General features: G+C 33.3%; 1 protein-coding gene and 1 long non-coding RNA gene across 4 annotated transcripts; one reads left to right on the forward strand and one right to left on the reverse strand.

Annotated features, from left to right (window-relative positions):
* Positions 1-151: 151 nt before the first annotated feature.
* On the forward strand, positions 152-8,516 carry LOC117919833 (pyruvate dehydrogenase E1 component subunit beta-1, mitochondrial). 3 transcript variants are annotated; one of them, XM_034837101.1, is made up of 16 exons: positions 152-283; positions 482-531; positions 638-712; positions 2,391-2,471; positions 2,571-2,597; positions 2,704-2,766; positions 2,901-2,987; positions 4,698-4,823; positions 5,692-5,825; positions 5,916-5,988; positions 6,126-6,191; positions 6,893-6,931; positions 7,063-7,187; positions 7,276-7,390; positions 7,911-8,013; positions 8,148-8,516. In XM_034837101.1, the coding sequence occupies exons 2-15, from the start codon at positions 508-510 to the stop codon at positions 7,977-7,979; spliced, it is 1,104 nt and encodes a 367-aa protein (XP_034692992.1). In that variant the 5' UTR covers positions 152-283; positions 482-507; the 3' UTR covers positions 7,980-8,013; positions 8,148-8,516. The 3 variants fall into 3 exon arrangements, with proteins under 3 accessions (XP_034692992.1, XP_034693010.1, XP_034693001.1); XM_034837119.1 differs by having other exon boundaries at positions 8,190-8,516; XM_034837110.1 differs by lacking the exon at positions 152-283 and adding an exon at positions 305-398.
* A 1,535-nt stretch (positions 8,517-10,051) lies between these two features.
* LOC117904870 lies at positions 10,052-10,581 on the reverse strand. The gene is made up of 2 exons (XR_004649631.1): positions 10,496-10,581; positions 10,052-10,256 (listed from the first exon to the last, which is right to left on the reverse strand). It is a non-coding gene; the product is annotated as an uncharacterized LOC117904870 (long non-coding RNA).
* Positions 10,582-12,457: the final 1,876 nt, after the last annotated feature.

Raw genomic sequence — 12,457 nt, forward strand, 5'->3', positions numbered from 1 at the left:
ATCTCTTCTTTTTTATTCAATCTCCTAAATTCACTGGTTATATTTGACATCAACGGCTGGAGACGCGACCCCACCGGACCACGCTCAACGTGGCCGCACCTGAACCATCCCTCGAGAGCAGCACATAGAGGAATTGTCATAGCGTAGACTAATAAACCACTCAACGGACGGCGCAGAGGACAAAGAAAAAGGGATCAAGCCACCCTCCAAAACGGTATCGTTTGGACCATCACTGCACCGTTCGCCCTATACCTAGCGGACCAAACTCTCCGGCGAAGCTCAGGTGCGTCCTTTTCCGAGTCTCTGACTCTACGATCTGTATCAATTTCGGATCAATCGATCTGTATCGGCGCTTCGCACCCTCATTTTCTTTCGATTTTCGTGGCCGCGAATCATCGGTTTGTGGAATTTTGAGTGTTTGGTTGGATCTCTGTGCGGTGAATTGATTTTTCTGAGTTTTGTGTGTTTTATGTTTGGTTAGCGCGGGTTCGATCGGAGGAAGCGAAGATGTTGGGGATTGTGAGTCGGAAGGTGAGTAGCTGTTTTGGTAGAGCTGAGAATGTTGATGGTTTGGTTTTTGTTGTGAATGATTGGTTAGGGAGTGTGGTTGTGGTGAATTGATGGCTGTTTGTATCAGGTTTTGGGGCAGTCGTTGGGGAGGATTAGGCCTGCGGTGTCGGCATTGAGGAACTACTCGTCTGCGGAAAAACAGGTGAGAAGTGTGGGTTGTGTCGATTGTGTTACACTTGTTGCTCTGTTTGGTTGGTGAGAATTGGCTGCAAGGAAAGTAAATTATTGACACAGAAAACCGAGGCCTCCCATTGCAGCTGTTGGGCTTAATTAAGACGAGTTTTTAATGTTCTGAAAAACAGAACAAGAAAAGGAAATGAACATGAAAAAGATGGCTGTTTCGTAAAAAGGTGGAGGTTCTGGGTTTGGTTCTTTTTGTATTTGAGTCCATGTTTGCAATAACCTTTTGTTTCTGGCTTCAGCTTCTGCTAAAGCAAAAACCATAGTCTTCAAACAAACACCATAATTTTCAAGCCATAATATTTAACAAAATTATCCCATCAGGTATAGAAGCTCTTATTAAACTTATCCAAAATTATCCAATTCAGGGCCTAACTCCACTGGCTGTGAATGTTTCCTTGAACTCCAAAATTTTCAATTCAACCCTTCTAGTTATACATAAAGGGCCAATCTTGTTTAGCAGGAAATGTGGAATGGTGAAATGAGAATTTCACTCATTGGTGTCTCATTCAAACATTTGGCTGCATGCGGCCTTCATTCACATTTCATGTCAACCTTATGATTTTCATTTCTTCGTGTCCCTTAGTTATTATCATTTCTCCTCCAAGGGAGGAAATAAAAAAAATATACAACAAGCTATCAAGAAGCCGTTTAGATCACAAATAAAAATATCCATTTATATTAAATTTCATATTTTATATATTTTGGTTGATGAGTAAGTGGGATGTTTTGTTTGGTTACTGAGAAAAGGAGGAAACAAAGAGAAAATGACGAGAAAGTGAGTAGTCTCTATTTAATTGTTGAGAAAATAAAGGAAAAGGAACTGATAATTGAATTCTTTCTTCAATTTCATGTTTTACACCTATTTGGATGATGAGAAAGTGAAGATTTTTATTTTTTGTGTTTTTTGTTTAGTTGCCAAGAAAATGGAGAATAGTCAGAAAAATGATTTGTTTTATTTCATGTTTTGCATTATTTTGGTTAATGAAAAATTGATTTTTTTTTTTGTTTGGTTGCTTAAAAATGATGGTAAGGAAGAGAAAAATATTTTTTTAATACTTTTTTCAGTATTGTTTGGATCTTTTCATTGATAAGAAAATGAAAATTTTCTAGATGATTACCTGGAAACTTGAGTAAATCTTGAAAAGTGGTATTGGTGAAAATATATTAGAATTTTAATTTCATTTCTACTGTTGGCAAACACTTAAATAGAAATGAGAGGTTTTTCCAATTTTTTGATTCCTAGCCTGTCCAAACATAGGAATGAAATTTGAAAAAACCATTCTCATTCTCCAAGAGGAAGTGTAAAGGAATATTCATTCTCAATCTTGCATTCTGGTTAACCAAACATGGCCATAAGGAAGTCGATGAATGTTTTTTCTTCCTGGATATGGTAGCAAGAAACTTATTCTATTTGATTTTTATCGAACTTCTGTATACTATTCATCATTGTGTCTCCGTTCCCTTTTCCCCTGTAAATGTAATAGTGCTTAGTCCTATTAAGATTGCAAGAATTATATATAAATTATTTCTTCTTTGCTTTTGACTAAACACCTTGCTTTGTGGATATGTCCGTGCTTGAGGCTTATGCCTAACTCTTTAAGAACTCTAAATTTAACAGTAATTATTATTTTACACAGATGACAGTGAGGGATGCTCTAAACTCTGCACTTGATGAGGAAATGTCCGCAGATCCTAAAGTCTTTTTGATGGGTGAAGAGGTGAGGAAAAGTGGATAGGAATGCCTCCCTTGGCTTTGTTCTCACTTGTTTCTCCTTTTTCATTTGTCCTTGTTCTTATGTTCTGATTTTTGTTTACAGGTTGGGGAATACCAAGGTGCATACAAGGTTAGTGGCATGCTTTATGAATCCATAATTTTCTTTTTGCTTGGAAACCATTCATATATTTTTTTAGTTCATCTAGTGATCATAGTTTGCCTTCATTTTCATATAGATTTCTAAAGGGCTTTTGGAGAAATACGGCCCTGAGAGGGTTCTGGATACCCCAATCACAGAGGTAAGTTCTGTTACATGACTTGCCCATATAAGTGGATACGTTTTTGCTCCTTTTTGTAAATTTTGTGATTAATCCAAAAATTTGCTTATTATCAGTCGTTACTTTCTACAACATGTTTGTTACATATTTTGCAGGCTGGGTTTACTGGGATTGGAGTTGGTGCTGCTTACTATGGTCTTAAGCCTGTTGTAGAGTTCATGACATTTAATTTCTCTATGCAGGTTAGAGTCTTATCACTATATACTCAAATTATGAAAATTTCTAGTTCTGATTTTATTTGATGTTCTCAAATTGAACCTTTAGCTGGGATTGGTCAAAACTGAGTATGATGGTGCATTTCTATTTGAACTTTTGTATATTAGTTAATTGAAGTACTTTAATACCTTAGAAATTCCGACATCATTCTGACATCATGGCTCCTTACCATATCCCTAAACCCAATTTCCTTGGTCGCATATTTTTGAACTTTAATGAGTGCTTTTCTCTCCTCAACCCCCACCATCCATTGGAACATAATCAGAAACTGGTCTTGATAATAGACATTGATAGAGGTTGGAGCAATGTTCCCTATCCAAAGAAAAAAAAAAACAAAACAAAAGTAGACTTTGATGGAGGTTCGAATAGTGTTTCCCCAGGTTGGAAAAATCAAGAAACAATCAGTTGTACAAATATACTGCTCTCCCTTTCTGCTTCCCATGTGAACCATCCTGCATAGGCAAACCATTCAAAATATAGGAAAACCAACAAACCCTGGAAGCTTCATCATGTCCACCAATTTTCAATTTCTTGAGTCTCTTGTTAGGAAAAATGGTTCACAGCAAAATCTTCATCCAAGCACCGTGCATCCCCCTAAGTAACTGCCCTAACAAAGGAGCGGAAAATAAGAAAATTATAAAATATGAAATTTTACCTCTTCTGAAAACTTCCTTTCTAGGCATGTGTATGCAAGTATATCTATAATATGAAAATGAGACTAACTTTAGGAATCCCTAGTTAAGCCCTTAGAGAAAGTATGTAGGTGCAGAAGCCTTGATTGTCCTCTTGATCTGGGATTAGGCTGTATCTCATAGTGAGAACAGTAGGGGTACCAGGGTTGGTGTGATATTGGTATTTGAATGCATAGTTATCATGAAATCGACACAGCAAGTGTCTGATTACATGTATAACCAGTTCAGCAAGGAAGCCTCAACCCCACTTTCTTGGTTATAAGGTATGTTGTGAGAAGTGTTGAAGCAATACCCTTCTGAGCAACTCTGGTGGGAGTGCTGCCTCTGCACAGTCACTTATTCACTGTTCCCCCTTTTGCTTACTTTCCTTATGTTTCCCAGGTTCAACCTCCCCTTCACTTGTAAGTAGCCCATAAACAATCTAGATCTGGCCATATTGTGGAAGAAATAAAACTGATACTGATGATAACATTAGGTCAAATTCTAGACTTTCCAAAATTCCTAAATAATATTTTAACACAATGAAACTCAATCCTCTAAAAGTCTTCCTTTGGGTCTTGAGCTTTTTGCACTTTGTATTTTAGAGTAGCACACTGGTTTTGATTGTATCATATTGGTTGTGTTAGAAACGATAGTGTTTTGCCTGTAGTTATTTCAAGTATGAAATAAAAATTTTAAGTTACTCATTGTGGATGTGTTGAATTTTATATATAGGGACTCTCTCATGCACACATGCACCAACAGAAACTATTGGGTGCTGCTTTCCTGGATAATTTTGAGGATCCTAATAAATCCTGAATATGACCTCTCAACCTGCGGTTTGCATGAATATGATATGTTGTTTTAGATTGCCATTAAGTTGTCCAATATTTTATCATAAGATTTACCTAATTTGGTATATGATGAATATGTGTTTTTGTATTACTTCTTCATTGTAGGATCTCTTTTTGGTGAATATGATCTCATTTTTGGATTTTTTTGCAGGCAATTGACCACATCATTAATTCTGCCGCAAAATCAAACTACATGTCCGCTGGTCAGATATCCGTACCTATTGTTTTTAGAGGACCAAATGGTGCTGCGGCTGGAGTTGGTGCCCAGCACTCCCAGGTACACTCCCTGAGGTTTTCTCTTGCACCTGGTGACTTGTTTGTCACCAGTTTTTCTCTATATGATGCCCATGGTGCTGATCTGGATCATAACATAATGACAGAGCTTTATTTGACTAGATTGATTCCTCTGCCTCTTTCTTATGTTCTTATTTGAGGTACATTTATGGAGTATAGTACTTTAGGATTTTGAAATTCAAAGGGACAAAAAGAGATGCAATGGAATACAGTGATTTCAGATTATAATATGTACAATTAAAAAATGTAAATACAAGTAAATTTATGTCAAAAGCTGATTAAAATAAATTTTGATGTATACACTGAACTTATTTTTCCACTTCTGAATGTTTTGAGGATTAATGTGTTATTCTCAGTTAGAGATGGATGGAGGTGATTGATAGCTGTAAAATTTAAGCAGAAAAAACAAATAATAGACTTCTTCTTGTTCTCACATTGTATAAGTGAGCATATAAAAGATGGGATTTTGATCGAGTGTTTAAATTTGTTTAAAATTTGCTGTGGACTTAAAGCAACTTTGTGGCATGCTGATTAGCCCTCAGTAATTTTGCTATGTATTTTTGCAGTATTGAGATACCCATCTGTGTTTTATTTGGACCCATGAAAAAAAATCAAATACGAGTGCTTCTTGATGGCATAATTCTTGATTCAGAATTCATTTAAGAGTTGGCCCAGTTGGGCAAAGAATTAAGATATTTTTTGCATTCCATATTTTTGCTTGGTTTAATGGTTGACATTACCTCTCATTCTTGATTTACCTAGTCTCTGTGTTTAGTCAGTTGAATATAACAAAGGTTCTTTGTGACTGAAGTTAAATATGCTTTTGGTGTTCTATTTGGAATACTATGCAGTGTTATGCAGCCTGGTATGGCTCCTGCCCTGGGTTGAAAGTGCTGTCCCCATATTCATCTGAGGATGCCCGTGGATTGCTAAAAGCTGCTATAAGAGACCCTGATCCTGTTATTTTCCTTGAAAATGAGTTGCTGTGAGTCGTCAATTGCAAAGTGGTTGTACTATGTTATGTTTCTTCATTTCATATTTAACATTGTTATCCAACCTGAACTTTGTGCTTCAGGTATGGTGAATCTTTCCCTGTCTCAGCAGAAGTTCTTGATTCCAGTTTTTGCCTCCCAATAGGGAAAGCCAAGGTAATTTTTCAGATGTTTATTGAAGTTCCCTGAAATGATGTTGTGGTTGAAGCAACAGCCAATGCCTGAGCTGTTAATCCTATCCTGTTATACTGTTATTGTTATATGTTTTCTTATCTTCTGTCTGCCATTAACAGATTGAGAGAGAAGGAAGGGATGTGACTATCACAGCTTTCTCAAAAATGGTGGGCTTTGCACTCAAGGTTTGTCAATCATACTTACTCTTGCAGCTCTGGATGAATTTGATTTGATTTAGGTATACTATCAGGCATTTGTTGCTATGTTTAGAGAATTGGATCAGCAATCCTAGTGAAGTATGAGTCACCTTAAGCTAAGAAAATTAAATTTGAACTTGGACGTGCCTAGGCATATCCATATAAGACATCCGTAGGGAAACAGTGAAGTAATACTGCATGCAGTTTGTTCACTGTGTTGATTTGACTGCATCAGCTGCATGACATAGAAACTCGGATTTGATTTCTAATTAATTCAGTCTAATACACGCTAGCGTCATTGATGAAGTCCACTTACACTCTATCTTGGATGCTTCTCTTATTGCATTGTTCCAGTCCCTTGTATGGATGGAACTGAATATGGTTGCAAGAGCATCTTATTATTATTTGTATGATAAATTGTCTGCAAAATTGGGCTTTGTGCTCATATCAATGCAAATTGTTCAGCTATTTATCCTTGGTGATTCTGCAGTAGCTAATGCTCTTTTGCATTTATTCGTGATGATAAAATATTTTTCCTTTGTTCGAACACTGGAACACAAAGATTATACTGTACCTCTTGCTTCTGCAAAATGTTTGCTTCTGTTTCAATTCTAATGTATATTGTTTGTTTTTGGATTGCAACCAATCTTTATTTTCATGTGGAAGTAACTCCTTTTCTTGATGTTCAGGCTGCTGATATTCTTGCAAAGGATGGAATCAGTGCTGAGGTAAATTAATACTTAAAGAACTCAGAATTCCCATGTTTTCTTGTGCATTTTCTTTTGGGGGTTAGATTTGAAAGCAAACAGTTATAATCCTTCTAGTTTGAAATCAGTAATGACTGTTCTTGTCTACACAGATTATAAATCTGCGTTCAATTAGGCCCCTGGACACACCCACGATCAATGCCTCAGTCAGGAAAACTAACAGACTTGTAACCGTTGAAGAAGGGTTCCCTCAGCATGGTGTTGGGGCTGAGATCTGGTTTATTCTCTCTCCACTGATGTTCGTTTGATGCAGGTTGTTTGATAATGCATTTTATGTACTTACACTATCTGCTTCTTTTAAACAGCATGGCTGTTGTTGAGGAGAGCTTTGGTTATCTTGATGCACCAGTGGAAAGGATCGCTGGGGCTGATGTTCCCATGCCTTATGCTGCTAATCTCGAGAGAATGGCTGTCCCACAGGTAGAGATTCTTTTTTGATTCTTCTAGCTTGATTTTATTATCATAAGCACCTTGCATCCAATAAATTTGGGTATCCATGTTTTTAGATTACTTCCGCAATATTTGGTTTCAGGAAAGTATGGAAAGAAATTTTTTTAAGGAAAATGATCTTCTCATATTTGATTTTGCTATGAAAAATAATTTCATTAAAATTAATTAGAAACTTATGCATTTTTAAGTTATTTAATTTTATATAGAAGAGTTAAAATAAGTGAATTGAATTTGAAATACACATAAAACACTAATTTATTGACTTTAAATCTATTTTTTATTTTATTTAATCCTTCTAATTATCCTTTTTATTATTGTTTTTCTCGCATTTTCCTTCAAATTTTTCGAGAACCAAACATGACCTTTACTTCTAGCAATAGAGTACTTAGCCATGAAACATTAAATTTGCATAAACCAGGGATCTACACATTGAGTGGCTTCCTCACTCTCTTGTTTGTTACCTTACCTTACCGGATTTGGGTTTATGCAGATTGAAGATATCGTCCGAGCTGCAAAGAGAGCATGCTACAGATCCACTGCAATGGCTGCAACTGCTTGACATCTTCCAATATTAGTTCAGATACAAACTCTAGGTTAGTTTCATCGAATCACCTGTTTAATATGTGCCTACCAAATAGTTTTCGATTTTGAGATCTTCAACAATCAACACCTTACTGCATTTATGCAATTCTCTAATGTATCTGAGAGGCATGCTATATGTTTTCAGGGAAACAATGGGGCTATATAAAATTTTTCCCTTTCTCATCAGGTAGGAAGGAAATGGTTGTTAAATAACTTCGAGAAACACTGGACAGAGGCGGGAATTTTAGGACTCTTGTTTTGGTTTTTGTTAATACAGCAACCAACATGAATCCTCTTTGGGCAGCTGTAAATCTCAACTTCCTCTTTTGGGTCTTCTGGAAAGGCCCCCCCACCCCACCTTGCTACTGTTGATTTGTTTGTCTTCCAATAAAGTTTTGTTCAATTTGATGAACAACTCATTCAAATGATGAAATGGTTATTTTTTCTCCCTTTATTTCACGAAAAATGCTCTTTGAATTTGGCTTTTTGGAAGCCGAGAAGGTGGTTTTTAAAAGACCATAGCAGCGTTTGTATGTGGGTAATTTGAAGAAGTTTGTGGAATTTGTGGTTAATTTGAAGGGTCATTCTATGGGACCGATGTTTCTCGGTGTTATACAAAAATGTGGCGGCCAATCATGAAAGGTGAAAATTACAAAAATGATTTTATTTGTTGGTAGAAATCTTATTCATTTATTTGTATTTATATCACATTTTTTATTTTTTATTTTATTTCTAGTTCGTATGAAATTGTGGGCGTTAGCAGCTCACTTTGAAAGTTCACGAGGTATATTATTTCAGTATGAGAACATTTTCTTAATTTGAAATATTAAGGGTCCATTTGAATTATTTTTAAAAAATTGTTTTCTGATAATTTTTTAACTTTAAGAAACGTCTTTGACAAAATTCTGGTGGAAATTAGTTTTTTGAGAATTTATTTTTAAAAATAGAATGATTTTTTAGAAGGGATTTGAAATTTTTTTAGGTATATTTAAGTCTTTTGAGAAACAACAAAAAATGAAAAAGAAAAAAGGAGAATAAGTTGTGAAATTTTGCATTATCTATAAATATAAGATCTTTATAAAGAATCTATGTTGAGAAGATTAGTTATTAAATTTAATTTTTTTTCATCAATTATTGAAGGTGTTTTTATTTTTTGAAAATTGTTTTAGAAAAATTATTTAAACTGATAACCTTGTTGAAAATAGTTCTAAAAAATAATTTTTAAAATAATTATTATTTAAAAATTGATTTATAATATTTTGTATAATAAAAGTCGGTTTTAAAATTTAAATGTTTTTAATTTATTTTTAATGATTTTAAATATGTTTTAAAAATAATTTTTATATATAATGTTTTATTTTAATCCTTTTATATGTTTCTATAGTAATTTTTTAAAATTGATTTTAATAAAATAAGTGAAAATGTTTCAAATAATTAAAAAAATATTTTTAAAAAATATCTTGTATTTTATTTTTAAAAACAAAAAATTAATTTTTTTTATTATTATATACGTTTTTTTTTTCTTATGGAAACATAAAACTATTTTGAAAAACACTAACAAATAATACCTTAATCATTCAAACTTTCGGAGGCTCCTGTCAATCAACTTTAGGCAAAACTTTTCGACTTATGGAGGTGGAAGTCATGTTTACATCAATCAAGGTTGTGTTGTCTTCATCCAAGAAAACAAATGCCTAAACTTCATTATTAGATAAAGCATTCGTTACTAACTTACTATTAGTAATAACAAATATTTATTTTAATTTATTTTTCATTTCCTATTTTTTAACATATTTAAAATAATGAAGGTTTTTTTTTTCAAATACAAATAAAATATAAAAATATTAAAATTAATTAATTAATTTTATTTTAATACAATTAAAATTTTGAAAGGACTCGACAAGGTAAGGATGAGAAAACTTTGGTCTTCTACTGCATGCTATACCCCTTCAATGGATTCTCCATGGCAGCGAAGTGCTATATACATTTTGCAGCTTCGTCCTGGTTTTTTTTGCCTCTATTTTTTTTTTTTTTTTGTGCGCAAATTCATTTTCATAGAATTTCTTTATTTTATGTTCATAATCTCGTTACATGACTGAAAATGAGAATTCATTATTAGATAATACAATATAGGGATTGATGATCATACACAATCCCAGCCAGGGCTACTAAGGATTGGGGGACCATGGCACGCTTGGAGAAGGCGGCGGAGGACTGGCAGGTCGTCGGGACTGCAACTTCTGCATATACAGACCTGCAAATGCTCTATAGTTAATATTAATCCTATTAAAAAAATATATATATATACAAACGAAATTGTATAGATGTTATCAGTTTTTAAGTTTGACTAGCCTTTAAGCATGATTAAAAGAAACCCGTACATATACAATGCCAATATGATATTGGATAGGGAAAGAAATTTTAAGAGTTATACATGTAGGAGTTTCTTTTAATTTTATATTAAAACTATAAAGATTGAAGTAAGGAACTTACCTGAAAAACCCAAGGTTTTTGAGAGGAGAATGATGTAGAGTGCAAGAAGAGCAAACAGGATGAGCTTGTGCAGGTTTACTTTGAACGCCATACTGCAGATATATGGAGAAAATATAGAGGATCCAGCAGCAAGGATGTTCTTATAGGGGTTTTTCTTGTACTTTTTCTTAGGCAATTTCCGCACGATAATTGTATTTAAATTCCTTCATTAGCGCGTCAAATGGAGTTAGGTTCGATCAAAATTTCTAGGATGATTCCCAACACAATCCAAAACTCCCATTTCCCCATCACGCAGTGGCTCTTTTTGAATATTTTCATCTTTGATATTTTTGTTCACACTATTGTTTTAATTAGACTATATATTCATGTCTAGCCATTAAAAAAATTTGTATCATGCAGCCTTGAATTCATATGTTCATACCATAATCTAAATTAATTAAACCTTATGCAATTATATAAATAATAAAAAAAAATTCATGTTCTCTCATATCCAAAATTAATAATCGTAATCAAAATCAATAATAATAATAATAATAATAATAATAATAACAATAATTATAATCATAATCATAATTATAATAATCATGATCTGATTATCTAAATTATTTTTGTTAATATTGTGGCAACGGCTCTAACTTGTTGCTAAAGTCTACACCTTAACCTAAACACTTGATAAAATAAAACATTTGGTCGAAGACTTCTTAGTTAAAGATCAAGATATATAATATTGTAATATCACTAAGGATTTGGTAAAAATCCATTTCATAGGTGCAGAAACCTATGAAGGTCATTGAATTTTTATAAAATATTTACATGTTGAGAAATATTTACATCTCCATTGATGTCTATCATTTTCATTACTTCCTATAAAATTCATAATATTGTACAAATCTAAAGAAGTATAATTTTTTTTAACATTTATGAAATTCATGATATCTTTGGAAATATTTTCGAAAATAGTTCATCAAAATGAATCATAAGAATAATTTTAATAAACAATTCTATAATATTTTGTAAAACTAAAATTTATTTGAAAATATGAAATTAATGATGTCAAACTAATTTTTACATTTCTAAATATTTGTTAAAAATAAATCTGATCCATAGTGCTTATTTCAATAATTTTTCATATTTATATATATAATATATAATTTTTTAAAAATATGTTTTTTAAAAATATCTTAATTTCATAACAAGTTTTTAAAAAATTATTTGCCTAAAAATTGTGAAAAGTATTTTCAAGTTTGGAAAATAATTTTCTTTCTTTAAGAATAGAAAATCTTGTTATCATGAACAATAGCTAGCCATTGCAATTCATTATTCATTTGCAATTGATTTAGGAAGAAACCCATCTAAATTTATCATCATTGTCGTCATGATCAGGATCATCATCTTTAGTTGAGCCATAAGTCATATTATTCTTGTTAATATTGTATGGCAACGGTCCTAATTACTTGCCGCTCAAGTCTTCTACAAGCTGCCCCAAAGACTTGAGAAAATAAAGTTTGGTGGAAAGTTTTCTTGGTGCCAACTGTCAATTAGATAATCTCATCTACCTTTAGTTGTGATGTCAGTACTTATACTATTATTAAAAGAACTAACTGAGATTTATTCGATAGTTAATGTTGGCTTAGAAGGAGGACAGCAAAAAGATGATGTAAATTTGGGTCATTATAACTGGCTTAAGGCCCTTGAAAAACTCAATTGTAAATTAATCACAAGCATGAACCAACATACATGTCATGCATTATTTGCTCATGAACACATAAAACAAAATGCAGGACTAACAATAATATAAAGGAGCCTTGATGATGCACAATCAACCCATACATGGCCGCTAAGGCATGGGTACTGGTGGAAGATATGGCGGAGGAGGTGGTGGTGACGGCTCTTTGAAGGGATCCGCCTCTGGAGAGGTTGGTTCCTCCATAAATGAAACTGCAAAAGAAAACGAGAAGAATT

The sequence above is a fragment of the Vitis riparia genome, chromosome 1 (assembly GCF_004353265.1).
Source record: "Vitis riparia cultivar Riparia Gloire de Montpellier isolate 1030 chromosome 1, EGFV_Vit.rip_1.0, whole genome shotgun sequence".
Taxonomy (NCBI): domain Eukaryota; kingdom Viridiplantae; phylum Streptophyta; class Magnoliopsida; order Vitales; family Vitaceae; genus Vitis; species Vitis riparia.

Bases quoted from the DNA above. Each gene is read 5' to 3' on its own strand.
- LOC117919833 (XM_034837101.1), top strand. From the start codon at position 508: ATGTTGGGGATTGTGAGTCGGAAG. The intron at 532-637 runs GTGAGTAGCTGT...TGTTTGTATCAG, and splicing joins TGGGGATTGTGAGTCGGAAG to GTTTTGGGGCAGTCGTTGGG. The intron at 7,391-7,910 runs GTAGAGATTCTT...GGGTTTATGCAG, and splicing joins AGAGAATGGCTGTCCCACAG to ATTGAAGATATCGTCCGAGC.